Genomic DNA, 26258 nt, shown 5'->3' on the forward strand with positions numbered 1-26258 from the left:
TTGTTTTTGTTTTTTTACAATAACAAAATGTTTATTTGGTAAAGCAAACAGATGCAGACCAAATACAAATGGCAGGAATACCAAAAGTTTAATTGACCATTTTATGTTTAAGTTCTAGATGTAACAGTGTAGCCGAAAGCCTCTGTCCTCCTCGTCTTCAATCCAATAACGAAGACAAGGTCTTGAAAAAAAGGGAGAAGAAGGTTTATTGCTTTGCTAGCCAAAGAGAAACAGAGGGCTGGGGATTAGCTCAGCTGGTAGAGTGCTTGACTTTCAAGGGTGGGGACAAAGAGACCATGAAACTGACATCTCATTAAAAGTCACATCATTCTGAAGACAAGAGAACATCATCTTTCAGGTGCTTTAAAAAAAAAGTCAACCTACAATTCTAAACCAAATAAATTTCACTTAAAGAAAGAAAGTGAGCTAGTGGGCAGTGGCACACATCTGCAATCTCAGCAACTAAGCAACTTGGTTAGACCCTGTCTCAAAAAAAAGAAAAAGAGAAAAAAAAAAAAAAGCTGGGGACGCGGCTCCGTGGTTAAGCGCCCCTGGGTTCAATCCCTGGTACCGGCAACAGCGGCAGCTGGGAGAATCGTGCTGTCCCGGCCTGCAGAGGGCGCTTCAAACCTACCCCACGCTAGGCCCCGCCTCTCGGCCCCGTGCGTGGAGTTTGCGCGTCACCGTTCTTTGAACTGCGCAGGCGCGCCGGAAGCCCTCTCCACCGGCGCTTGCGCGGACGGGGCCTCAGTGCGGCTTGAGTGGAGCTTGGGGCCTGATCGGATCCGTGACCGGAGCTGTCAGGAGCCATGCTGTCACCGGAGGCGGAGCGGATCCTGAAGTACCTGGTGGATGTGGAGGAACTCGCCGAGGAGGTGCTGGCGGATAAGCAGCAGGTGGGAGGCCATCCGCGGCCCTGGGCCCAGCGGCGAGGCCGTGCGGAAGTGCGCGGGGGGCAGTGAGTTGGCCTGGGCTGTGCTGTGGCCCAGCGGCTGCGCCGACGTGGGTCCGTCGCTCGGCCTGGGCCCCTTTTTCCGCGGGCGTTGGTTAAGAGGGCATTCCCGTTCTTGCCCCTCTCTGGCCGCCGCGGGCTCCCCAGCATCCCTTTCAAAACGCAGTTCTGAACCCCTTGGTGGATCTCGGTGCTGCACCCGATCGGTGCTCTGAGAGGACAAGAGGAACACGGAAGAGGTCCGAGGGGCCTTGTGGTTCGGCGCGAGGGGAAACGTTAGGGCCTGGTAGACCCGCACAGGGTCTGGTTCATAATTTTAATGCTTGAAGGTAGTTCATAGGTTGAGGGGCGGGTAGGTTTTTAAAGGATCCCTGTGACTGCTACATGCAGTACACAATGTAGTGGGGGCGGAGACAAGGGTGGAGGCAGGGAGACCTGCAAGGGGCCGTCGTCCTAGCCCAGACTCGAGATGGATCTAGGGATCAGGTGGTGGTGGTGATGTTAAAAAGTGAATTGATCAGAAACATTTTGGAGACGGACTCAGTAGGCTGTGATAATGTCTAGATAAAGGAGTGACTGAGCCGTCGGAATCAAGTATGATTCCTGAATTCCTCACATCTCCAGTGAGAACACACGAGAGGGGGTCAGGTATTCACTGAGAAGAAGAGGGGCTTGGGAAGAGCCTGTCAAATTACTGTTTAAAGGTCTGCCAAATGAGAATCAAAATAGCAGTTAAAGTTTATCATACACTGTGTGTTAGGTACTGTGTTAGCTTATTCAGTTTCTTGTTCAGGTACCTACAAGGTAGGTTCTGTTCATAGCTCCATTTGGTGGGGTGGTGCACCAGGGATTGAACTTTGGGGCACTCAATCACTGAGCCCCATCCCCAGCCCTATTTTGTATTTTATTTAGAGACAGGGTCTCACTGAGTTGCTTAGCAACTCAAAGTTACTGAGGCTGGCTTTGAACTGGTGATCCTCCTGTCTTAGTCTCAGGTGCTGCTGGGATTACAGGCTTGTGCCATGGTGCCCAGCTCTTTTATTATTGGGTTTCTTATAATACTACATCAGAATTAACAAGAAGAGCTTTTCCGAAAACAGAGCTTCTTAGGTCTTCTTAATTATAATGTCTAGAGAAAAGGTTTCCACTCCACGGTAATTCTGATATACCCACAAGTTTGAGTGGATAATATAAAATCACCCACTTAGTCAGTGAATGTTTTCTTAGCACCTTCTGTGGGGGCTAGATACCTGCACAAGGCCTCATCTTTAAAGACCTGGAAGTTGAATCCAGTTTAGGCAGGATGTTATCTTCGCAGCCTCTCATGTGTTGAGAAGAGACAGGTTGGGGCAAGAGACAGCTAAGTTTCAGTCTGCTCCTGTTTCAGATTGTGGACCTGGACACCAAAAGGAATCAGAACCGAGAGGGCCTAAGGGCCCTACAAAAGGATCTCAGCCTCTCTGGTAAGTTGAGACTTCCTTACCTGGAGGCCTATTCAGTCTTTGAAGTCATTCACCTTGTCCTTGTTAGATATCAGGCAGGAGGCCACAAATGTGTGTGATTCAGTCTCATGGGAAATTAAAACAGTCTGTGGAGGTGAAGGAGCAAATGTCACTGTTCGATAGGCCATTATTAGCTCTTGTCTCGATGATGATGGTAGACACTGAGACAGGGGATATATATAAAAATGACAGTTCAGGCCCTTGTGCTGTACAACAACATCCAATCTTGTCTTTAGCTTTTGCAAAATTTCCAGTTATATATCTTATGTTGTACAGCATAAGATTGGATGTGGGTAGGTATTGAGACTATCCAGGAGGAAGGGAGGGGGTAGTGTTCTTTGGATAAGGCCAGGTGGCAGATAAACTAAGGGGGGCAAGGTATGAGATAAGCTTGGAGATGGGCAGCAGTCAGGTCATAATGAAAGGCCTTGGGGCCAAGGGAGACATTTACATTTTGTTTAAAGTTTAGTAGCATGTACAAAACCTTCCAGTTGCTTTCTATCTCACCAGAGTACCAGAGTTGTCTTACAAGACTCCATGTAACCCAGCCCCCATAAACATTCCCCCCACCCCCACACATTGACTCACACTGTCTCTTTGTTGTTCCTAACACCAAGCACACTATACAGATCTTTGCTGTTCCTGTTTCCTCTGCCTGACTCCCTCTTCCCCAGATGTCTGCCAGGCTTACACCCTCACTTTCTTCAGTTTTTTGTCAGATATCACATCATCAGTGAGGCCTGTACCACCTGGTATGAGTAATGCATCCATCCTCTCCCTAGTATTCCTCTTAGCTGGCTTTCTTTTCCCACCAGCTCTCATCAGGCTCTAACAAATCATATCTTCCTTTGTTCCCTGCCATCTACTATAACACGAGCTCCATGATGGCAGGAGCCCTGTCTTCTTTTGCTGTGTTCTCAGCATCTGAAACAATCCAGCAGATAATAGGTGCTAAAAATAAATACTTGTTGAAAAAATGACTGTTTTCTATTTCAGAAGATGTGATAGTTTGCTTTGGGAGCATGTTTATCAAGATGTCTCACCCTCAGACGAAGGAAATGATTGAGAAAGGTAAGGCCTCCAGAGGATAGGTCAGGGATGTGGTTGCCTTTCACATCAGCTGAACTTTAACCCAGGCAGTGTGATGGAAGGCAGCTCTGCTACAGGGTTCAGACTGATGTGTGTTTTCTTTTTTTTTTTTTTTTTAAGAGAGAGGAGAGAGAGAGAGAGAGAGAATTTTTAATATTTATTTTTTAGTTCTCGGCGGACACAACATCTTTGTTGGTATGTGGTGCTGAGGATCGAACCCGGGCCGCACGCATGCCAGGCGAGCGCGCTACCGCTTGAGCCACATCCCCAGCCCCTGATGTGTGTTTTCATTCCTGCTCTGTCACTATGGGCTATTTCCTCATCTGTAAAAGGGGCACACATCCAAATAGCACAGTTAAAAAGTTGAGATGAAATAGCATATGTATAGCATAGTGCTTGTTTATAAGCTGGGTTACAAATAACAGAAGACCAACAAATTGAGGCTTAAGGAACTGTGATTCTATTTTTCCCATGTAAGAAGTTGCCCAGAAGACTGCCACAACTGCCCAGCAGTGGCACTTTAGTATATTCTCATGTCACCGTTATGGGCCTCATGTCCCATAATGTGCCAGAGTGAAGGAAAGGCAGATGACCCTCTACATATGGCCTTGCATTCTGTTTGGAAGTAAGGCCATCCTCCCCAGGGACTTCCTGGCAATACCTCATTGGCCGAGGCCATCCATAGCTAAGTCACAAGCCTACTCATAGTTGCAAGTGAGCTTTGTTTTTACGTCCCCTGCAGTAGAGACTGGTTGAAAACAGAGGTTTGGGGAGAACAAACCTCCCACAGCCTGGGCACCTAACGTGTTGTTTCCAAAACCATGAAAATTCTGAAAGTTCTGGAGAAACATCATAGAAGCCAAAAGGCTTTGTAAACATGGGTTCTTGACTGGGAAAACATTACACATATTTTCTCCTTCTTATCTTTGAAATCATATGGACCAACAGGACCAGCAAGGTTGCCTCGGTTCCTGAAGACAGAGTGTCTTCTTTATACCCTTTGAAACCAAAATTCTCAGGAAACTAGATCAAGCCTATAAGAGTTTCCAACTTTTGTTTGAAAAACACAGTCACAGTGCGGTTGGATAAAGAGTTTCTGTGCTTGGTGGTGGGCCGGAAGCTGCTCAGGCTGAGCTTTCAGCAGGGCCACTTCTCTGGGTTTAGGATCTAATTCTGGGCTCTATTGGCCCGCAGATGTGATCTAGTCAGTGTACCTAGAGGGGTTCTAGGACATATCATTGTTCTCAGGGATACACGCTGATTAGACAGACTCAGGAGACACTATTTCCTATTTACAATGAGAAATAGAACCATTGAACCAGATGCAGCGGTGTTCACTTGTAATTGCAGTGACTTGGGAAGCTGAGGCAAGAGGGTCTGAAGTTCAAGATTGGCTCAACAACTTAGTGATACCTTGTCTCAAAATTTTAAAAAAGGGCTGGGGATGAAGCTCCGTGGTCAGTCACCTCTGGGTTCTATCCCTAATACTGGGGGTAGGGGAAAGAAGAAAGAGGATCGTTGTCTAGACCCTGAAGCTTGGCTTCCAGGGCTTCTCCTCAGCCAAAGGATCGAAAGTCTGAGGGAAGACAGATTAGCCTGAAAGTTACCCATAGCAGGTGGGATTTCATAATATTTGATAGATGGTTAAAATTTGAGAGCTGCTTCTGTCATGTACAACTTCTTAGGTTCATGTCACCTAAGAAGTGAGGTAGGATCACTTTTTCTGTCCTCAAAGTTAATTATATTAAGCTGAGGCATTAGAGTTGCCCATTGATTGTTCAGGTCACACATTTTCTAAGAACCCCTAACCTTGATGGAATCGGGTTTGTAAAATTCGTCAGTCATCTATTTTCCAGCCATCGAGGTTGGCTAGATCCCTCATTTTGTTTCTCACATTTAAATCTTCCCTTGCTCACTGAGGGCCGGTGGCCTGCAGTGCTGAGGTGGCTTAGCCATCCACTGGCCACCTCAGTGTTCTTTGCATAACGAAAAAAAGATGAGTAAACCAGGAGTCGGGGAACTGGATGCCCAAGCCTCATCTTGGGCAGGTCATGTTCCTCTTGCCTTTAGCCCTTCCTCAGTTGATTTCTGGGGTCCCTTTTTCTTTCCCCAATTCTCCCATCTTGAGGGGTCGGGGGAGGCTGGGTTTCTCTCTCTGTAATACAGCCTCATTTTTTCAGATCAGGACCGCCTGGATAAAGAAATAGAAAAACTCCGGAAACAACTTAAAGTGAAGGTCAACCGCCTCTTTGAGGCCCAAGGTATTGCCCTGGGGGACCTGGAACCAGGAGGGGAGGGAACCATCAGTCACACTTGGAAGGACAGGATGGGAAGCCCCTCATAGATGGACAGTGATGGGAGCTTCATGTGCTGGAGTAGTGGTTGTAGCCACCCAGAGATAAAATGGATAGGGAGGTTTGTGGGTCTTTTAACTCCTGTCATAGCTTCTTTTCCAGGCACCAGAAACTGCCTGGGGTGGTGTCATATCATATGCCAGCACTTGATGTAGGGACCATGATAATAATTCTGAACGAGATAACTCAGGTGGTAGGCTGGGGCTGGGGGTCAGTGGTAGAGCGCTTACCTGGCACATGTGACACACTGGATTCGATCCTCAGCACCACATAAAAATAAGTAAACAAAATAAAGGCCTGTTGATGTACAACTAAAAAAATCAATTAATTAATTTTTTTTTTTAAAGCTCAGGTGATGAAGGTCAGAACTAAAATCCTAGGTAAACCTAAGCATTTCTGTGATGGGGTCTGGCATAAATCTGTAGTTCTGTAGGCAGCAGCTGTGACTTTGCAGGTTCTTGAGGCCCTGGAGCTGTGTTGCTGTGCATCGTCTAGTGCGCTGCAGAACCGGAGGCCCATCCTGTCAGACAGGCTGTTTGGCAGCATTAATGCAGAGTTAGCCGCTTTCCTGGGCCTGACTCCAGAGCCAGCAGTAGGTTGGGCAGCAGGAAGCACAACTTGCTCATGAATTCTTCTCCCCCCAGGCAAACCGGAGCTGAAGGGTTTTAATCTGAATCCTCTCAACCAGGATGAGCTTAAAGCTCTCAAGGTCATCTTGAAAGGATAAGACTCAAATACCAAGATGGGGGACGACCTACGGACCAGCATCCAACCCTCCAACCTTGAAACCTGCAAGGACAGGATCAGCCCTGTAAGGGCATGGGTGTCAGAAATATGGCTGTGGCTCCTCTATGAAGCCTCTATCTGTAGCACTTGGCTGCTGTGGGATCCCTCAGCTTGACCCTCTCTACTGTCTGACCACTGAGGCTCGGTGGACACAAGACCTATTGACAGGCCCTTCTGCTACCAGTAGGTGTGTGGGGGTGTTGAATGACTGCAGCAGGCACTTCTCAACAATGGCCTGCTGTCCAGATGGGCCCTGGTAGGGAGAAGGGAGAGGTGGAGCACAAGCTCCTGCCAGCATTCCTCTAGAGGGGGGAGGCCTTTTCAGGCAGCATGTGTAACAATGGAAGGAAAGCAGGAGGCTGGGCTGGCAGGTGGCTTCTGAATGAAGCTCGGACTCTGTTCATCACCGCCATCCATGAGGCAGACCTACGTTTCCCCCACCTCCAGTTTTGTCCTTCCTGCTGGCTTTCTGGAGCAGGTGCTGCTTATCAAGCCCCACAGCTGCTCTCAGTGGGGCCTTGCAGAATGCATTAGGGAGGGCTTCCCTCCTAGCTCATGTTCATATCTAGTGCCTCTGAAAGCTTTTAAAGGCAGTGGTGCTGCTCAGTCTTGGCTTCTTCCTGGCCTGAGATGCTAGGATAGCTGTGCTGTGAGGACAGAATTGTCCTTTGTGTTTATTGAAGGATCAATAAATGTTAGCTACACAAACAAGTAGTTTCTAGTTATCACTTCTTTCAGTCCTTCACTGAGGACATAGCATTCCTTTTAAAATATAATTTATGAAGGGAGGAGGCCCTTCCCTTAAAATGATACCAGGCTCAAACAGGTAACAAGTAACAAATGAGGTGTTGCACCTCACATGGTCCCCTCGCTCCACTTGGCCCCAAATGATGGAAGAACATGGGCCAGTATGGCCATAAGACTTCCAAGAGGAGCTAGAAATCTCCTGTCTTTTAAATATTGCTGACCAAATGTTTAGAAACTTGAGTTTCAGTCAGGTAAAACACCTTATGGAAGCCAAATCTGACCCAGACCTGCAATTCGCATCTCTGTGTAGAAATCCCTGTTTTCCTTGTAATAACCCTGAGAAGTAGGAGGTGGAGTCGAACAAGCTCCATGTCTGTCCACAGGGGACTAGTCAGAGGAGTGAGTAGCTCTAGAATGGACAGCCGCATGGCCGTGAGCAAGGAGAGGGAACTTGGACCCCAAAGTAGAACAAGTTCCAAGCTACACTGAGAAAAGCAAGAGGCAGAACAGGTGTGTCCGGCTGTGCGTCGACACTATGTGGTTCCCTCAAGGAGAAACAAGGGTGGGAGGGAAGGTGTCACTGTTTACCTTTTTTTGTAGATTTTGAACTTTATGTAAATATATTGCATATTTTAAAATAGAAATGTAAAGGTAGGAATTGCAGAATTAACTTTGGTATATGCCGTCTGGTATGACTATCTGGCTTACAGTGTCCCCTTTGGAACCTTGCTTCTGCTTGCCTGGTGGGTGGGTGCCCCAAAGAGCCAATCAGATTCTTTTTCCTGGAAACAGGAAACCTGGAGCCCATGCCTTGAGTTACACAGCCTTGCCACACAGGGATGAAGGGAAGTTCCCTCCTCTGGAGGCAGAAGGTCCAACGCTGGGTTCTTGGCCTTTCCAAGGCCAGTTGGCTCACTTTTTGAATTGCTGTTATTTTTCTTCCCCACATTTGCAGCCAGAACAACCCAGAAATGGAGAGTTAGAGGGAGCCACCTGGATCCCTGGGTAGGTAGGTCCCCATGGAGCAGTTAGCCTGTCAGTCAAGGTTGTTGTAACCCCTCTGAAACCAAGAATAGAATTTGGACGGGAATGTCAAAGGCAGAGGTGGGTAGGGATGCAGAATATTTTACTTGTATCCAGTTCCCCAGGCAATCTTGTTTACCCACCCAAGGATTTCTGGATTTGAAAACTCAGCTCCCAACTCAAATAGGAAGCCCCAGATAGGTGCCTAAGGCACCTAGATGACAGACAAAAGCATTTTGGGGTGAAGGGGTACTGGAGATTGGACCCAGGGGTGTATGATCACTGAAATGCATCCTCAGCCCTTTTTATTTTGAGATGGTCTTGGATAAGTTGCTTATGGCCTCACTTAGTTGCCAAGGCTGGCTTTGAACTCACAATCCTCCTGCCTCAGCTTCTTGAGCCACTGGGATTACAGGCATGTGTCACCACTCCCAGCCACAAATGCATTTTTGAAGAGACACTAAGCAGCTTTACCTTCCCAACCCTCACCTTTTCCATCTGAAAAATGAGCATACTGGCTTTCAGATGGTGACCAGGGAAATCCATGGGTTCCACTGAGAAGCAAGGTCATTGTGTTACAAAAAGGAGGGCTCAGCGCTTCCCCAGACACCTAGTAAACACAGTCTAATAATTGCTTGCTTTGCAAGAACAGTTTAAAGACAAATTCCCTGGAACCTGAACTCTTGATCCAAGGGATCCTTCCAGCATGATCTGAGAGACACCAAAATACCAAAGCCAGCCAAGCCTGGTGGTGCACACCTGTAATGCCAGCTACTTGGGAAATGGAGGCAGGAGCATTGCAAGTTCAAGGCCAACTTTGGCAACTTAAATAGACCCTGTCTCAAAATTAGAAAATAAAGGACTGGGGATGTACTCAGTGATAGAGCACCCCAGGTTCAAGCCCCAATACTGCCCCATTAAAAAAAAAAAAACAAAAGCTAAAGTTCAGTGAACCTGGCTGCAACCAACAGCCTCCCCTGAGCCAGACCCAGTGCCCAGTGACTTTCCTCCAAGTAAGGCCTGTGCTCATTTATTAGATGTGATCTCTCTAGGGTAGCAGAACTTGCTGCACTTGTCTTCTTTGGGTCCATTCACCAAGCCAGTCTGTCAAGGTTAAAGCCCCTCCAGTCCCAGGGATTGGCTGTCTCCTGGTGCAAAGAAGCCAGAGGGTGGGGGTAGGGATCCAAGGGGCCCATCCAAGCAGCAAGCAGAGGCTGCTTAGCCAGCAAAGCTGCTGCCAAGCTGGAGGGAGGGAGAGAGGGAGGGGAAAGGCCGCGAGGTACCACTGTGCTGGAATCTGGGGTGGCACCTTGCAGGGCCTCTTGGCTCCCCATGGCAGCTGGGGTCAGCTGGATGCTTTCTTCTGGGCTTGGAGGGAGCGGAACAGCTGCCTCAGCTGTTTTTTCCGATCGTTGACGCAGCCTGGAAGGGAAGTGAGGTGTTGGCTGGGATGCTGTTCTTGGGGGGGAGTGGAGGGTCCCATGCACCCATTAGGAGGGAAGAGGGGACAGCAGGAGTTGTGCAGCCACATGTGGCCAGGGTTTGCATCCTGGCTCCACTCCTGAGCTGCCAGGGCACTCAAGCGGTCATTTACCTCTGTGAACGTCAGTTTCCTCAGTCAGGGCAATACCACCCACCTTGCAGAGAGAACATAAGGACCCTGCAGCAAGAGCTGAGGTTGGCCTCCAGCCGGGTGTTGCAGGTGTCACACATGCATAAACGTCTTAAACCCTCACAGGGCCATGTGCCCCAGCTCACACAAGCAGCCCCATGGGGACTTGAACCCAGGCTCTCTGGTGCTGGAAGGAAGCTCATAACCGTTGTCTCACTTTAGTCCTGCTGTTGCTCAGTGAAGATGCATAAAGCTAGCACAGCATCTGAAGCCCAGGAAATGCCGGCTTTCTTACCCTACCCAGCCTGTGTGCCAGGCACAATTGGCTAAGAGATGAGTTGTCCCCACAAGTGGCCCCTGGCTCACCAAAATGTGTCCCTGGGCAGTCCATGCCGAGGCCACCTCCCAGCATGTTCATGGCGCGGCCTGTTTCTGCCTGCTTTCACAGCTGATCCTTAAGGCACCTCCACAGTCATTTAATCTGTGCCAGGCATATTGATGGCACTCATCAGTGCTGCCTGAATGGCTTGGCCACAGTACTGACCTGGAGGTACCTGCCATCTTAGCACTCAAACCCCTGCCGGTCATCAAGGCCTCCCTGAGCTGAGAGCCCACTATGTCTCTCTGGCCTTAGGATTTTCCAAAGTGAGTCCCCTGGAACCCTAGCTGTAACTGTCTGTCATTGGCTCGTTCATCATGCCAAATCTTCGTGTCCAGTGCAAACCCCTTTACAAATTGCAGACTGATCTCTTATCTGCTGACCTTGTCATCCAGATATCCCTGAGCACATCCCTAACTCAGTCCTCAATTATCTTCCTCCTGCCCCCAACCCCCACCTCCTGTGTTTACCACCACCCACCCAAATACTCAACTGGAAACTTAGAATAATTCTAGAGACTTTTAAAACAGTGGCTCTCTACCTGCACTGAGTCATTGGGAGCTTTTTAAAATGTCAATGCCCAGTCCAACTATATCTTTATTTCTGATAGGCATATTTTTTAAAGTTCCCAAGTGATTCTGATGTGCCACTGAGATGAAGAAGCACTGTGCCCTCTCTGGACTACCCAAACAGGTGCCTAGGAGCCAGCAGCACTGGTATTGGGAGTGTTTTGCCCACAGAGATGGCTGCGATTTTCCCCATTGCTACACATACCTCTGTGAGGTGACTGCCACTCCTCTCATCAAGAGGGGGTCTGTTTCCTCACTCTGCAATTCTGGGATGGCCTAGCAAATCGAATTGAGCAATGGATGGCAGCAGAATGCCAGTGTGGGAGTCCGAGCCTCTGTCTCAAGAGGCTTTACCTTGTCTTCTCTTGGAACCCTGGGACTACCAGGGGAAGAAGCCAGGGACAGGCTGTTGGCCACATTAAGGAGGCCCAGCTGACAGCTAGTATCAACCCTCAATTGGGATAATGAGGTTCTCCTGGGTCATTGTGTCCCAATAAAGCTGCCAGGGGCCTGCAACCCATGAGTCACCCCAGGAGAGACTTGAAGAATCATGAAGAAATAGTCATTTGAAGCCGCTGGGTTTGAGGAGGGCTGGTGACAACATAGTTAACAGAGCATTACCTGAGAGCCTGTCAAAAATGCAGCTGTCAGGCCCCAGCCCTTACTGAATCCTAATACACATTTAAACAAGATTCCCTGGCATTACAGTCTCCACCAACAAGGCAGTTGGGGCTCCATGTGGAAACGATGATCACAAGCCCCCTCATCTTTGCCTTCATCAAAGCAAACTGTTCCAAACTTGTAGCTGGGGTGGCCATGTGACCCAGTTCTGGCCATTAAGATGCCTTACAGTTCCCTGGAAGGGCTTCCCTTTTGAAATAAGAAGTTGATGCCTTTAGGACTTTTCTGTCTTCCCTCCTGGGACAAGGCACACAGTGCCTGGAGTTGGTGCAGCCGTTTTTGCAACCATAAGACAATAACTATGAACACCAGACCAACTGGTTAGTATGGCAAAGAAAGAAGAAAGAGCTGGGTCCTCAGGGTATCACACAGCCATGTGTCAGCCCTGTGTGGCCTACCCAAGACTTCCTGTGGCTCAGACAAGCCAGCCCGTCTCTATTAGTTGGCTTTTTAGTTGCATGCAGCCAAACCTGATCCTAAGTCCTACCAACCCTAAAAAAGATACAAAGTTTCATCAAAAAAGAAAAAAGCCACCATGAAACAAATTTAAAAACAAATGACAAACCCAGGGAAATCTTTATGGTAAGTTTGACACAGGGGTAATGTCTCCAACACATTAATATCCAAAGCTTTTATAAATTGAAAAAAAGCTATAAGCAACCCATAGAAAAATAAAGAGCATGGATAGCTTACAAAAGAAGAACTGCAAATTTAAGATACTGAAACCTCACCGGGATCAACGGAGTGCACATAAAACAACAATGTGCCACTGCTTTTTACCTATCAGTTGAGTTGGCGGAGACTTTTTTCTAAATTACAAACTGGCAAACTGGCGTGATCTTTCTGGAAAGCAGTTCAGTTGTAATACATTCATTCCTTTGGCCCTGTAAGTCTGCTTCTAGGAATCTGCCCTAAGGTAATAGCCAGAATCTCAGTTGGGTTATGGGAGAGGAGTCCATTATGATATTATAAAAGTAAAAAGTTAGACTGTGCCAAATGGCCAATCAGAAGAGACTGGCTTGGTGAATTTGGGCACACACGCAAACTCAAGTATTTCGCAGCTGTATGGGAATTTTAACTAAGAGGTCAGGAGAGTCCAGCAGTGAATGTTCGGGCCTTGGGGTCACTAGAGTTCAAGTCTGACTCATCACTTAAGACTGAGGCCTCCAGCAACCCATGACCCATCTGGAGACCATTTCCTCATCTGTAGAACGGTAACAAAACTCACCTAAAGATACAAGATAATGTGTGTAAAGGGTTTAGTCCAGACCTGGCCAAAAAATTCTTCCAAATGGGAGGTTCTGATTAATATTCTTGAATGGGAGATACTGGACTCAAAATTCCAGCCCAATGCCAATTTTATAGAAGAAAAAGTATGAATATATGCATTTTTGTAAAACTCGAAGGAAACACGCCAGATTGTTAAAGATGGTTATGTCTGCATGTTTTTTTTATCCTTCTTTAGTTTTCAAATATTCTACAATGAGTGTGAATATATATATATATATGTGTGTGTGTGTGTGTGTGTGTGTGTGTGTATTTTTTTCCCCAGTACTAAGGATTGAGTCAGGGGTATCCTAACCACTAAGCTACACCCCTAGTAGCCCTTTTTATATTTAATTTCAAAGCAGGGTCTAAGTTTCCCCCACTGGCCTTGAACTTGCAATCCTTTTGTCTCAGCCTCTCAAGTCACTAGGATTATAGATGTGCACCTGGCTGTGTGAATAATTTTTGGTCTTTTTTTTTGGTGGGGAGAGGCTACTAGGGATTGAACTCAGGGGCACTCAACCACTGAGCCACATCCCCAGGCCTATTTTGTATTTTATTTGAGACAGGGTCTCAAATAGTTGCTTAGCGCCTCTCCATTGCTGAGGCTGGCTTTGAACTCAGGATCCTCCGGTCTCAGCCTCTTGAATCACTGGAATTGCAGGCGTGTGCCACCAATTTTTATAATCAAGAAAAAAAATTCACTTTTTAGAAACTAGCTTAAAGCCAAGGCCTGAGGCCCTTAATTTCTCTTAATGACATTATGCATTTTTCCATTGGTTTTCCACTTAAGCCTTTTGAGATCCGCCTCCTGACAGATCAACAATGTCTCGCTGTGTGCCAGACAGTGTTCCAGACATACACGGGAACTGTTCCCTCTTAATTCCACAGATGAGGACCAGGGAGGTTGACTCCCTTGCCTGGGGTCACAGAGCTGGTGAGGAGCAGACTGATTCAGACATTCCAACTGCTCCTTGAGGCTGCCTCTAGACAACCCACCACCTCCTGGCGCAGCCCTGGTGCCCACGCCCCACCTGGCATGACATACCGAGGTGTGTGTTGGTCACGGAGTTTCCCATCCCTGACAGGTCAGCAGCCCCCTCCTCTCTGCTGACAGGGCCATCATTCCACATAAGGTCAAAGCCTCCGACCCGCTTTTCCCTTCCTGTGAGCCTGCACGGGCAGAGACACCAAAGTTAGAGAGGCCAGGACCCAGCCCTCTCTCAACCCCATGGGTGTCCACCCTGTCAGAAGCCCTTTTTTTGATCCAACCATTCACTGTCTGTTCCCTGGACCCCACAGTCTCTGAGAGGTTGTCCTCTATTTTTATGCTGAGGTCCCCACACTTGCCCTCAGGAAGATGCACCCAGTTGTGATTTTCAGTTTAAAGTCTGTTTTCCTCCCCAGACCATAAATACCACAAAGCCAGGGACTAGGTCTGCCATCTTCATTACCGTATTCCTAGTGTGTGGCCCAGGGTCTGGCATACAATAGAGTCTCAAATGTTTGTTGAATGAATAAGCAATGGTAGGTTTAGTGGATGCCTGAGGTTTCTCTGCTCAGCATCCAGTTCACCTTCTTTCAGTCCAGTGGTGCCTCTGCTTTTCTTGAAGAGTCACCCCTCTCTCCCTTACCCCTAGGCCTCGGGTGGGGTTGCTTCTACCCCCTGGTCTATCAGAGTTACAGTGATTGGTTCAGGAATGGGCACTCTCTCTTCCAGCATTGAGAATTGGCCCTCCAACTTTTGCTGGAATAATTGGGAGAAAGCTGATACAGAAGAGTGGGGGTGGGCAGAGAACAAGTGTGTGAGTGTGTTTGTGCAAGAGAGGGAGGGAGACCAACCCACTAACATTGACTAAGTACCTGGATGCACCCATTCCTGAAGCTAACCCTGGATCCTTCCCATTACATAAACATTGTTATAACAATAAACAGTCTCTTATTTGGGCAGTTACTGTGAGCTAAGCACTTTGCAATAAATTATCTTAGTAAATTAGAATAACCTGGAGGGACAGTCATTTCCCATTTTACCTATGAGGAAACTGAGGCTCAGAGAGGTGAAGTGATTGGTCCAGGGTCCCATAGTTAGGAAATTTTGAATAAATCCTGCTAGACTGAGTCTCAGAAAGCTGTGGATGGCCTTGCTCCCTTCTGGAGAGGCCGAGTCCTTGGGCCAGGACCTGACCCTGTGTGGACATCCATAAAATGTGGGGCCATCCAAGGGCCTGAGTTCTCTTCCCTGGTGGAGCCCCGGCTGCCTCGGCCAGGGCTGCCTCACCTGGCCTCCATGTCCACTACGTGCAGTGTGTCCTGCAGGAGTCGGGTCTTGAGCTCATAGTCCTCCTGGCTGCTGGCCGTGAGCGACGGGGATGCGTTGACCTCCAGGAGCCACCTGGGGAGGAACTGGAGGGAGAATCTGAGGATTTCCCTGAGGCTAGATGCGGTGCCTGGGACCCACTGTCACTCCACCCAGGTGGCTCCATCTTTCCCTCTGAAGAAAGGGAGCTTAGAGGAGCGGAGCCAGCCCTGGGCGAGGGGGACCATGGGGCCCTCCTGCTGGTGATGCTTTTCCTTTTCCAGTGGAGACCTGAGTGCAGGAAGATCCCTTCCAGAGGGACAGTTGGCCACGGCTGACAACTGACCTGCCAGGTCAGGGGCTGGGCAGGCGGGGATGGGGGTGGGAGGTGGCGGGAGACGGCTTGGAGGGGCGTCCGCATCTAAAGGGAGAGCTGTGGGCAGCTGCAAGCAATGTTGCTCCAGGGGAGCATGAGCCGAGAATTATGAGATCATCTGATTTTTCTAGAAAAGCCCCAAATCCTGATTTTTAGGTAAACATCTCCCAGATTTTGTCAAAAAAATTAAAAACAGAAACATTCTGAAGATCAAACCTAAAATACCTGTATCTGCAGGTCCCAAACAGCCCGGGACCTCCAGTTCCCCGGAGCCCACATGGGTCCGGAGGTTTTGTACAGCCTGGTCATTTTACAGACAGGAAGCTGGGGCACAGGAAGAGCAAAGGGCTCCCCCACTGGACAGTGGGGGGCCAGAGACCCACTTTCTACTCCTCCCAGCTTGTTCCCGTCTCAGTCTACCCTAATGATGCAGCCAGAGCTCGCTGCCAGGGGCAACAGGAGAGAGACCGCTGGGTGCTGGGACTCAGTGTCCCTTTAGCCAGGAGCTGACTCAGGTGTCACTATGCCTGGCTCTGAAAGCCCACAGCACCTCCGGGGTGACCTTGGGCAGGGGAGTGGCCTCCTGCATCCAGCAGTGCTGGTGGGGAGCAGCCCAGCCCGGGCACTTGACCCTGAGCTTCATTTTGCCCTTGACTCGCCGCTGACCTCCCCCTCCCCCAAGCCGACAACCCACGGGTTTCCATGTCCTGTCGTGTCATGTGAGGCCATCGCTCTGGTCCCTGCCAGCACCAGCTTGTTCTCCTCGCCAGCTCAACCCCCTCCATGGGCAAGAATGCACCACATTCTTGGCAGGAACAGCCACCGTGACAATATTCCCTTACGTGGCACTTCACATCCTCCAAGGGCCAAGACTTCCAGAGGGGAAGTGTTTTGCCAGGTATGAGGGGAGCACCCCTGACTCAGCCCACCAACAGGACAGGCTTCCCAGAGCCAGCACGAAGCCCCGTGTCCTACAGACAGCTCATTTGTCCCTCCTAACAACCCTAGAGGTACAGCACAGTGATCAACCCTGTTTTACAGACTGGCAAACTGAGGCACAGAAATAAAGAAGTGTGTCCAAGGTCACACAGCCAGGAAGTGGCCGAGCTGGGCTCCCAGACCAGGGTGCCCGCGTGTAAAGCGAGACCCCGGGCCCAGCCTCCCACTTACGGCTTGAGGTCCTGGTCGATGAGGATGTCGTAGCCGTACAGCTCGAAGCAGTGCTTGTCGCTGATGATCACCTTCTGCACACTCTGCAGGCTCTTGATGAAGATGTTGTCCATGTCGCGAAAGAGCGCCTCCACCGCCTCGGGCCCGTGCCTGGACGCCAGGTACTGCCGGAAGCGCTGCAGCATCCACTTGCAGCCCTGGGACCCGGGCAGTGGGGTTGGCAGAGGAACTTGAGCCAGCAGGACCCGCCTGCCTCGACCCTCCTGCGAGCCCATCGGCAATACACTAGGCCTGGGCAAGGGGGGCCCAGCCCTGAGTCCCAGGATTAGGACAGCTAGAGTGTCCCCCCTCGTGGGTGGAGATTCTGATAACCCATAACTGGCTACCCAGGCCCCCAGAGGCCCCTGCCCTGATGGCCGGCACAGGCCCTCTCCCTGGGTCTGCTTTTGAGGGCATCTCAAGGCCTAGGATGGTTAATGGGCTGCTGGTCACAGGGGTGTGTGTGTGCAGTCACCCTGTGTGGGATGGAGGCCCAGGACAGAAAAGAAGGGAGCAGGTGTGAACTGAGGCTCACTCTCCCGTTGCCCTAGATCAGGCCCTTCACTCCCAGAAGCTGGAGCATTCAGCGTTTCAACCTGGCTCTGCAGGTTACTACATAGATGATAGATAGATAGATAACAGATTGACAAAAAGAATGTCTATATGATATACCAGTCAATGGATTGATCAATAGGAGGTCTCTGTCGGATGGAGCACATTTTCTTTAGGGGTGCATTTTTTTGACCTGCACTTTTAAATATTGAGGTACCCGGTCCATGGACCTCTGTTGTACCATGCCCTGGGCTCTGCAAATGGCAAGGGTGGGCCTGTCCTCGCTGGTGAGCTATGAGCCAAGACAGGCCTGACCTGGGCTCCCTGCCTCTGCCCTTCCCTCCCAACCTCATCCCAGAAGGCTGCCGGGGAGGGTAGAAGCCCAGCTTCTCACCTTCTTTGGGTGGTAGTCCGGAGATGTCTTTTGCACAGCGACATTGGTGAGGTGAACATCTGGCAGAGGTTGGTGGTCAAGGACAAGTGTGGACAGGAAGAACAAGACACCCTCCATAGAACCCCCAGGACTGAACTGAGACCGAGTTTGGGAATTGATGAGGAAAACTACAAAACAGCTTAAAGTTCACATGCGTGGGCTGTGGAGCCAGATGGGCCAGGATTCAAATCCACCTGCCTCTTTGCTACCCGTGAGCCCCTGAGCCTGGGGCCCTTGCCCTCTCTGAGCCTTTCTGCCCACCTATTATAGTATGTTGGCTTCACAGGATTATTGAAGGATCAGATAAAACACTGTATAAAAATGCCTCTTAGCCAGGTGTGGTGGCCCACGCCTGTAATCCCAGGTCCTCAGAAAGCTGAGGCAGGAGAATTGCAAGTTCAAAGCCAGCCTGGGCTACTGAATAAGACCCTGTGTCAAAATAAAATTCTAAAAAGGGTTGAGGATGTAGCTCAGAGGAAGAACACTCCTGGGTCCTGTCCCCGGTCCCCACTCCCAGCAATCACAAGTGCCTCTCACAGGGCCTGGCAGAGCCGATATTATGATGATTTTTTTCAACTCAAGAGAGTTTTTTAACAAGTAGAGACACAAATGTAGAACAGTCATCTCAGGACACACTGAGCTCCCTGTCACCAAAGGAGTTTGGACTGGGTGGCCACTAGTAGGAATACTAGAGAAGGGATCCAGCATTGGGATGGGTTCAGGTGGCCTTAAAAGGCCCAGCCCTGAGAGTGTGCTTTTGGTATAATCACTTGTCACCTTCAAATGACATCAGTGACACGGTGCAGCTCAGAGTTCACACATATCATCTCATTTGTTTCCAGATACTTCCCATCTAACACATGAGACTTTGGAGGCCCACAGAAGGCAGTGACAGCCATCTGAGACACCCCTTCCTTCGCACCCTCCCCCAGGGAGCAGGACGGACACCTGAACCTCATGAAATGACCACTATACGCAGCTTCCTCCAGGACTCACTGGGAAGGTAGAGGCTCTAGGTCGCTGGCTCAAGTCTAGTTCCCCTAAAGAACTAGTTCCCCTGTCTGTCACATATGGGACAGGGCAGGGTGGCTTCCACCTCTCTGAGAAGGTGGGTGTCCTTGTCAGCAGCTTTTTCCTAGAATGTCATCTTCAGAACTTTTCAAAGATATTTTTTTCTTTCATATTTGAGAATTTTCCTGCCTCCACTTCTAAAGAAGGAGCACACGGACAATCGCTCCATAGGATGGAGCCCTCAGGCCTGTGTCCAGGTCATTTTCCAAAAGGTTCTGGGGCAATTCAATAGGGTGTGTGTGTGGGGGGGGGTGTTTTTTTAAACAAATGACAAATGCAGCAGGGACTCCTGGATATCCAAGTGCAAAAGAATAAAATAGAACCCCTTTCTCATACCTTAGACCTACATATAAGAGACAAAACTAAAAATTCTTAGAAGAATATATAGGAGTAAGTTGTCCATTGGCCTAGGCAGAGTTTCTTAGATATGACACCAAAAGCACAAGCAATAAAAGAAAAAATAAATAAAATGGACTTTACCAGAATTAAAAATGTTTGTGCTTTAAGGGACATTATCACGACAGTGCTAAGACACCCCACAGATGGGAGAAAGTATTTGCAAATCACATATCTGATGCGGGACCAGCATCCAGAATACATAAAGCATTTTTGCAAATCAACAATAGACAGATCATCCCATTTTTAAAAGAGTGAAAATTTGAATAGACAGATCTACAAATGGCCAACAAACCCATATGTGTCATGAGGGAAATGCAAGGTAAAACTACTTCACAACCAGGGGGGCTGCTGTAATAAAGTGGTTAGACGATATTGTGTGTTGGTAGGAGGTGGGGAAATCGGATTCCTTCACAAAATGCTAGTGGACATGAGAGATTGTGCAGAACTTTGGAAAACAATTTATCAGTTCTTCAAAGGGTTCAACAGAATTACCACGTGGCCAGCAATTCCATTCATAGCCATGTGCTCAAGAGAAATGAGAATAGCCCGTAAAAAAGTTTGTACCTCTCTCTCTACCTCTTTTAGTACCTAGGATGGAACCCGGGGCCTTGCACATGCTAGGCCAGGGCTCTGCCACTGAGCCACACCCCAGCCCTTTTGCTCAACAAGTTCTTGAAGCAGCCTTTTTTCATAATAACCCCAAAGGGGTCACAACTCCAGTGTCTATCAATAGGTAAATAAAATGCCATGCCCCCTTTATTGGAATAGAATATTATTTGGCATCAAAGAGATAGGAAGCTTAATCCCAGCTACTTGGGAGACTGAGGCAGGAGGATGGCAACGTTCAGTCCAGCCTGGGCAACTTAGACCCTGTGTCAAAATAAAATAAAAAGGGCTGGGGAGGCAGCTCAGTGGTACAGCACTTGCTTAGCGTTTGTGAGGCCTGGTTCAATCCATCTCCAGTACTAGAGAGAGAGAGGGGAAGGTATTGGTACATGTTACAATAAGAAGGAATCTTGAAATCATCATGCCCAGTGAAAAAAGGTGGACACCAAAGACCACACACGATTGATCCCACTTACATTAAATGTCCAGGACCTTGCACATGCTGGGCGAGCGCTCTGCCATGAGCTACATCCCTGTATCTAGGAAGATGCATGGAGACAGAAAGCAGTTGCAAAGGGCCGGGAGGGGAGTGGAGGGGGCATGGAGAGTGCTGGCTAGTGCGTGTGCGATTTCTTTTGGGGGAAGATGGAAATATTCTTACTGACTGTGCTGACAGCTGTTTGATTATGATACACACCATTCCTTTGCTTGCTTTATCTGGGTGAATTGCACGCTGTACAAATTATATCTCAATGCTAGATCTAGATCTCAGTATATAAAGAAGTTGTAAATAAAGCTCAATTATATCCCAATAAAGCTGTTATTAAAAAAAAATAGGAACAAGAGGAAACTCAGGAAAAACAAGTTCCTGACGACGACGACGCAGGGAAAGAAAGCTTGGCTCCCAGCAAGACCCGCTTCCCTCTGCTCCTTCCTGCAGGGGGGAGGAAGCAGGGCCTCCCCAGGAGCAGAGGAGGAGCAGGGCTGAGGGAGGAGAGCCAGGGGGCCAGCCTCAGCCCTCGCCTCCACCGGCATCCCCAGATCAAGTCCTGACGGACCCACGAGACAAGTAGCAAGGAGCAAACAAGCCATCAAAATCAATCTGTGAGAGGCACAGCTGTTGTGAAGTCTTTAGGGGAAGAGAATTTCCCTCGCCTAACGATGACAGTAGAGGTGACAGCGGATCTCCATGGACAGTGACGGAATCAGCTGAGTGCAAATGGAAACAATCACATCAGGACAAAAATTAAGGGGCAAACCCAATGAGAGACTATGGCAAATGTGACAGCCTAACGTTTCTGCCACATGAAAATCTCCATAAACTGTCAACAGTAAAACGCTATGTCCCTAATAAATAAAGGCTGTGAAAACATAAAAGAGAAACTGTCCCTGGTAGAAGGCCATCTGGGAAAATGCTCAAAAGTTTCTAGTAATAAAAGACACACAATTTAAAAAGGATGTAAATGAGGGGGATGGAAATTGATGAAATCCTGGGGCAGAAACCTCCTTCCTCATCAAGGCAGTTACACCTTTGGGCTTTTTCATTTTGGAAAATTTATAATTCAGAATAGTTGCAGGATAGCATCACGAAGGCCTGGGGATTCTTCACCCAGTCATGCCCATTGTCTTAGAAGTGGCTTTTTAAAATAATTGTCCCCAACAGTGGGGACTGGAGATGAAATGAGTGTGTTGGGGTTGGGGACATAGAGAGCTCCTCTGGGAAGAACCTGGTCAGATGCCCTTGACCCGGGATTTACTCCTTTGTCACATCATCCAAAGGAAAAAAAAAATACAGTAAAATTGTTGACCATCAAAGTTGTCCCTTTCTCCTAGAAGACAATGTAGGATCGATACACCAATGTGTAGGTGCAGGGTCGACACTTTCTCAATAGGACCCTAAAGCTCAGGAAGTAATGCCAAGAGTTAATAAATGGGATGGTATCAAATTAAAAGGCTTCTGCACAGCAAAGGAAACAATTAAGAATGTGAAGAGAGCCAGGAATAGTGGCATATACCTGTAATCCTAGCAGCATGGGAGGCTGAGGTAGGAGGATTGCGAGTTCAAAGCCAGCCTCAGTAACTTAGAGAAGCCCCAAGCAACTTAGTGAAAGCTTGTCTCAAAATAAGATATTTTGGGGGTAGGGATATGGCTCAGTTGGTAGAGTGCATGTCCCACATGCACAAGGCCCTGGGTTCAAACTGTAGCACCACACACAAAGGATATATATATTTATGTATGTATGTGTGTGTGTGTGTGTGTATATATATATATTTTTTTCTTTTTTTTTAAGGGCTGATGATATGGCTCAGTGGTTAAGCACTGCTAGATTCAATCCCTGGCAACAAACAAACAAAAAGAGAATGTAAAGAGAACCCATAGAATAGGAGAAAAATTTCCCTAGCTACTCTTCTGATAGAGGATTAATATCCAGAATATAGGGGCTGGGGCTGTAGCTCAGTGGTAGAGCACTTGCCTAGCATGCGTGAGGCACTGGGTTTGATTCTCGGCACCACCTTAAAAAAATAAAATAAAGGCATTCTGTCCATCTACAACTTCAAAAAAGTTTTTTTAAAAAATACAGAATATATAAAGAACTTTTAAAAAAACTTAACACTGAAGAAAACAAATAACCTAATTAATAAATGGGCAAATGAGCTAAACAGACATTTCTTAAAAGAAGAAATACAAATGGCCAACAAATATATGAACAAATGTTCAACGTCATTAACAACTGGGGAAATGCAAATCAAAACTAGATTTAGATTTCATCTCACAGCCAGAACGGCAGTCATCAAGAACATGAATAAACTGGGCGTGGTGGTACACACCTGTAATCCCAGCAGCTGGGGAGGCTGAGGCATGAGGATCAGCCAGCCTTGGCAAAAAGCCAAGGTGCTAAACAACTCAGGGAGACCCTGTTTCTAAATAAATACAAAATAGGGCTGAGGATGTGGCTCAGTGGTCGAGTGCCCCTGAGTTCAATCACCCACATCCAAAAAAAAAAAAAAAATAGAAAAAGAACACGAATAATAATAAATGCTGGGGAGGATGTGGAGAAAAAGGAACACTTACACTGTTGTGGGATGGTAAATCAGCACAACCATTACAGAAATCAGTATGGAGGTTCCTCAAAAGCCTAGGCATGAAACCACCATATGACCCAGCCATACCTCCTCGGTATTTATTCTAAAGAACTGAAGTCATACCACAGCTATGCATGCACACCTGAGTTCACAGCAGCACAGTTCACAATAGCAAACTAGGGAGCCAGCCTAGGTGTCCATCAACAGGTGAATGGATAAAGAAAATGTGATCTATATACACAATGGAGTTTTATTCAGCCATAAGGAAAAGTGAAATCATGTCATTTGCACGAAAATGGATGGAACCTGAGGATGTTAAGAGAAATAAGCCAAACTCCCAAGGTCAAGGGTTGCATGTTTGCTCTCATAAGTGGAAACTAGAGAGAAAAATGGAAAAGAAAGGTGTGGGGGGTGGGCAGGCAACTCAAAAATATGGAAGGGAGGTCGTCAGTAGAGGAAGGGGACCAGGGGGAGAAGGGAAGAAAGAGAAAGGGGAAATACCAGGGAATGACATTGGCCAAAGTATATTGTTATATTACTGCATGTACAAATGTGTAAGAAGTCCCACCATGTGTACAAGTATAATGCACCAACAACAATATGGGAAAAAAAGTTCCCTTGGAGCTTTGTGTGTTATGACAATCAGGAACTGAACACTTCCCAAGTGCCCACGGCCTGGAGGATTAGTACACCAGCACGTCCACTCAGTGGGATGTTTTGTAATTCGAAAAAATGTACACAAGGAAAATACTGATGATAATGTTTAGTTAAGAAAAATCTATGTTTATACCATGGGATCACTCATATATAAAATTTAAATGACAGCAAAATTTTTAAAAAGTTCTACAAATGAACCTGGAAGAAAATACACCAAATGCCAAGTAGTTGTTTTTAGGAAAGGACACTAGAGAAGGTTTTTTTCCTCTCTTTCTCTTTTTTTTTTTTTTTTTGTACTTTCTTGAATTTCCTGATTTGTCTTTAACAAGCTATACTGCTTTTAGGATGAAACCCATATTCTTTACATGTTTTATTGTTTTTATTATCAGAGTAAAGCGTGTCAGTTGCAGACACAATTCATACTGTAGAGAAATGTATGAAGCTGAAAGTCAACATGTCCTTGCCTGATTCTCATCCTCTGTAGTGTTCAGAGTTCCTAGATCAGTAAATAATGAACTTCCTTTCATATGTGTTTCCTAAACAGGAACACACATTTTTAAAAGCAAAAACAGGATTGCAAACAAACCAGCACTACAGCTTGCACTTCTTTCCACTTAGGTATTGCACACCTTTCCATGTCATGACATTCTACTATAGACTTTTTTTTTTTTGTACTGGGAATTGAACCCAGTGGTGCTTAACCACTGAGCCACATCCCCAGCCCTTTTTATTTTTATTTTATCTTGAGACAGGGTCTCACCAATTTACTTAAGACCTTGCTAAGATGCTTTGAACTCTCAATCCTCCTGTCTCCTCAGTCGCTGGGATTACAGGAGTGCGACACCACGCCTGGCCTTTGACTATAAACTTTATTGTTCTTAACAGATGCACAACATTAGTAGGTGCTTTATAATTCAGTTCACCATCCCTCGAGGATGATTTAGATTGTTTCTACTTGATCATTATTATATACAATGGTTCAGTTAATATTTTTATAATTTGTGTATGTTTGCATAGGTGTGTATTTGAATAACTGTGTGTAAACTATATGTAAATATACTACATATGTTAAAATTAGGTTAAAGATATTTCCTGTTATTTTGTGATTCAAAAACTTATCTGCTATTTTTTATATTATTTTTTAGTGATGGACACAATCTCTTTATTTATTTATTTTTATGTGGTGCTAAGGATTGAACCCAGGGCCTCACATGTGAGGGGCAAGTGCTGTGCCACTGAGCCACAACCCCGGCCCCTTATTTGCTATTTTAAAGTTGGCATTGTGGGAGCTGAAGCAAATGGGTAAAATATTAGGGTAAAATATGTTAAATATGGAGGGTAGATACATAGGACCCTGCTATAGTCTTTTCTGCAGTTTCTACACATTTTAATATTTCCAGATTTAAAAATCAAAAACAATTTAAAAGAAGGGGTGGAAAATAATGCGTATTCACTCCATTCACTCACTGTGAATGTTTAATGAGCACAGGCTCATTAAATAGAAACTGGCCCCGGGAGAGGGCTCAGTTTGCTTAATAATCCCTGAGATGCCTGGAAATGTACAAACACTCATGAATGTGGTGGTGGGGGGGGGGGTGGAGAACCCCAGCATTTACCGAGGGTCACTCCGGCAGGCACAGTTCTATGTGCTTTGTACGCATTATTTAATTTTAATAACAAAAGAGGTGGCAGTAAAACTAAACTAAATTTGATGACTTGCATGTGATAAATGTGTGTTAAAATTATACAATAAACATGCAGAAAAAGAAGTCAGCAAAGTAGGAAAAAAACAATTTGTGAAAAGTACTCAGAAGGGCCTGAGGTGGGTCCCTCGTTGAGGCAATGCCAATGTATGACCCTAGACACCCTCACATTAAGTGACAAAACCAAGGCAGAGAGGTGGATTCTGTGATGTTTAGGGGGCACTGGGGGTTGAACAGGGGACACTACAGCTGAGCTATACCCCCAGCCCTTTTGATTTTTCATTTTGAGACAGGGTCTAATTACCCTGCCTCCGCCTCTAAGAAGGAGAGATGAACTGACTAAAAACATTGCCTGGGGTTCCCAAGCAGGAAACTAGGCAGCATCATTCTCCATTTCCAAACACAGATTGTCTCCTACATGCAGGTAATCTAGCTTCTAGATCTTTCTGAATTGACTCTCCATTTTCTTCTAATCTCAGGCCTGGAAATCTTAAAAACTTTCTCTTTTTTTGGCACCTGGGATTGAACCTAGGGGTGCTTAACCACTGAGCCACATCCCCAGCCCTTTTTATTTTTTAGAGACAGGATCTTGTTCAATTGCTTAGGGCTAAATTTCTGAGGCTGGCCTTGAACTTGTGATCCTCCTGACTTGGTCTCCGGAGTTGCTGAGATTATAGGCATCAGTTGTGCAGTACTGTAATTGGCTAAAAGCTTTTCTTGATGTGTATCATTTTATAGCTAATACATTCACATGACCCAAAAGTCAAAAAGTGCAAAATACATAGAAGAAAAAAAATCTCCTTTTCACCTGTCCCTATCTACACATTCCTTCTCCCAGAGACAGCTTCTGTTTCCAGTTTTTCTTTCTTTTCTCTCTCTCTTTTTTTGTGGTGTTAGGATAGAACCCAGGGC

The 26258-nt window shown here is 47.0% G+C and overlaps 2 protein-coding genes and 1 long non-coding RNA gene across 6 annotated transcripts in view; 2 read left to right on the top strand and 1 right to left on the bottom strand.

Annotated features, from left to right (window-relative positions):
* The first annotated feature begins 715 nt into the window (after positions 1-715).
* Positions 716-7394, top strand: PDRG1 (p53 and DNA damage regulated 1). 2 transcript variants are annotated; one of them, XM_081289853.1, is made up of 5 exons: positions 716-896; positions 2340-2415; positions 3454-3525; positions 5724-5804; positions 6542-7394. In XM_081289853.1, exons 1-5 carry the CDS (start codon positions 810-812, stop codon positions 6622-6624), a joined length of 399 nt encoding a protein of 132 aa, XP_081145979.1. In that variant the 5' UTR covers positions 716-809; the 3' UTR covers positions 6625-7394. The 2 variants fall into 2 exon arrangements, with proteins under 2 accessions (XP_081145979.1, XP_081145978.1); XM_081289852.1 differs by having other exon boundaries at positions 722-896; positions 3451-3525.
* A 144-nt stretch (positions 7395-7538) lies between these two features.
* TTLL9 (tubulin tyrosine ligase like 9) overlaps positions 7539-26258 on the bottom strand; it is a gene marked incomplete at its 5' end in the record, with an annotated part of 46091 nt that continues 27371 nt past the window's right edge. Inside the window, 5 exons of the mRNA XM_081289851.1 lie at positions 7539-9875; positions 14009-14133; positions 15239-15352; positions 16803-16999; positions 17788-17846. Coding sequence (XP_081145977.1) covers positions 9799-9875; positions 14009-14133; positions 15239-15352; positions 16803-16999; positions 17788-17846 — 572 coding nt within the window. The 3' untranslated portion in view covers positions 7539-9798. The remainder of the gene's footprint in view (positions 9876-14008; positions 14134-15238; positions 15353-16802; positions 17000-17787; positions 17847-26258) is intronic.
* On the top strand, positions 15633-21589 carry LOC308646638. Of its 3 annotated transcripts, none has more exons than XR_014021440.1 (3): positions 15636-16963; positions 18669-19109; positions 20740-21589. It is a non-coding gene; the product is annotated as an uncharacterized lncRNA (long non-coding RNA). The 3 variants fall into 3 exon arrangements; XR_014021441.1 differs by having other exon boundaries at positions 18669-19094; XR_014021439.1 differs by lacking the exon at positions 20740-21589 and having other exon boundaries at positions 15633-16963; positions 18669-20436.

Source organism: Spermophilus citellus (genome assembly GCF_964194105.1).
Source record: "Spermophilus citellus genome assembly, chromosome: 4".
Classification (NCBI taxonomy): Eukaryota; Metazoa; Chordata; class Mammalia; order Rodentia; family Sciuridae; genus Spermophilus; species Spermophilus citellus.

What these genes read in the sequence shown, in the direction of transcription:
- PDRG1 (XM_081289852.1), top strand. Translation starts at nt 810, where the DNA reads ATGCTGTCACCGGAGGCGGAGCGGATCCTGAAGTACCTGGTGGATGTG. An exon ending in GAAGGAAATGATTGAGAAAG is followed by an intron (nt 3,526 to 5,723) that starts GTAAGGCCTCCA and finishes TCATTTTTTCAG; the next exon opens with ATCAGGACCGCCTGGATAAA. An exon ending in CCGCCTCTTTGAGGCCCAAG is followed by an intron (nt 5,805 to 6,541) that starts GTATTGCCCTGG and finishes TTCTCCCCCCAG; the next exon opens with GCAAACCGGAGCTGAAGGGT.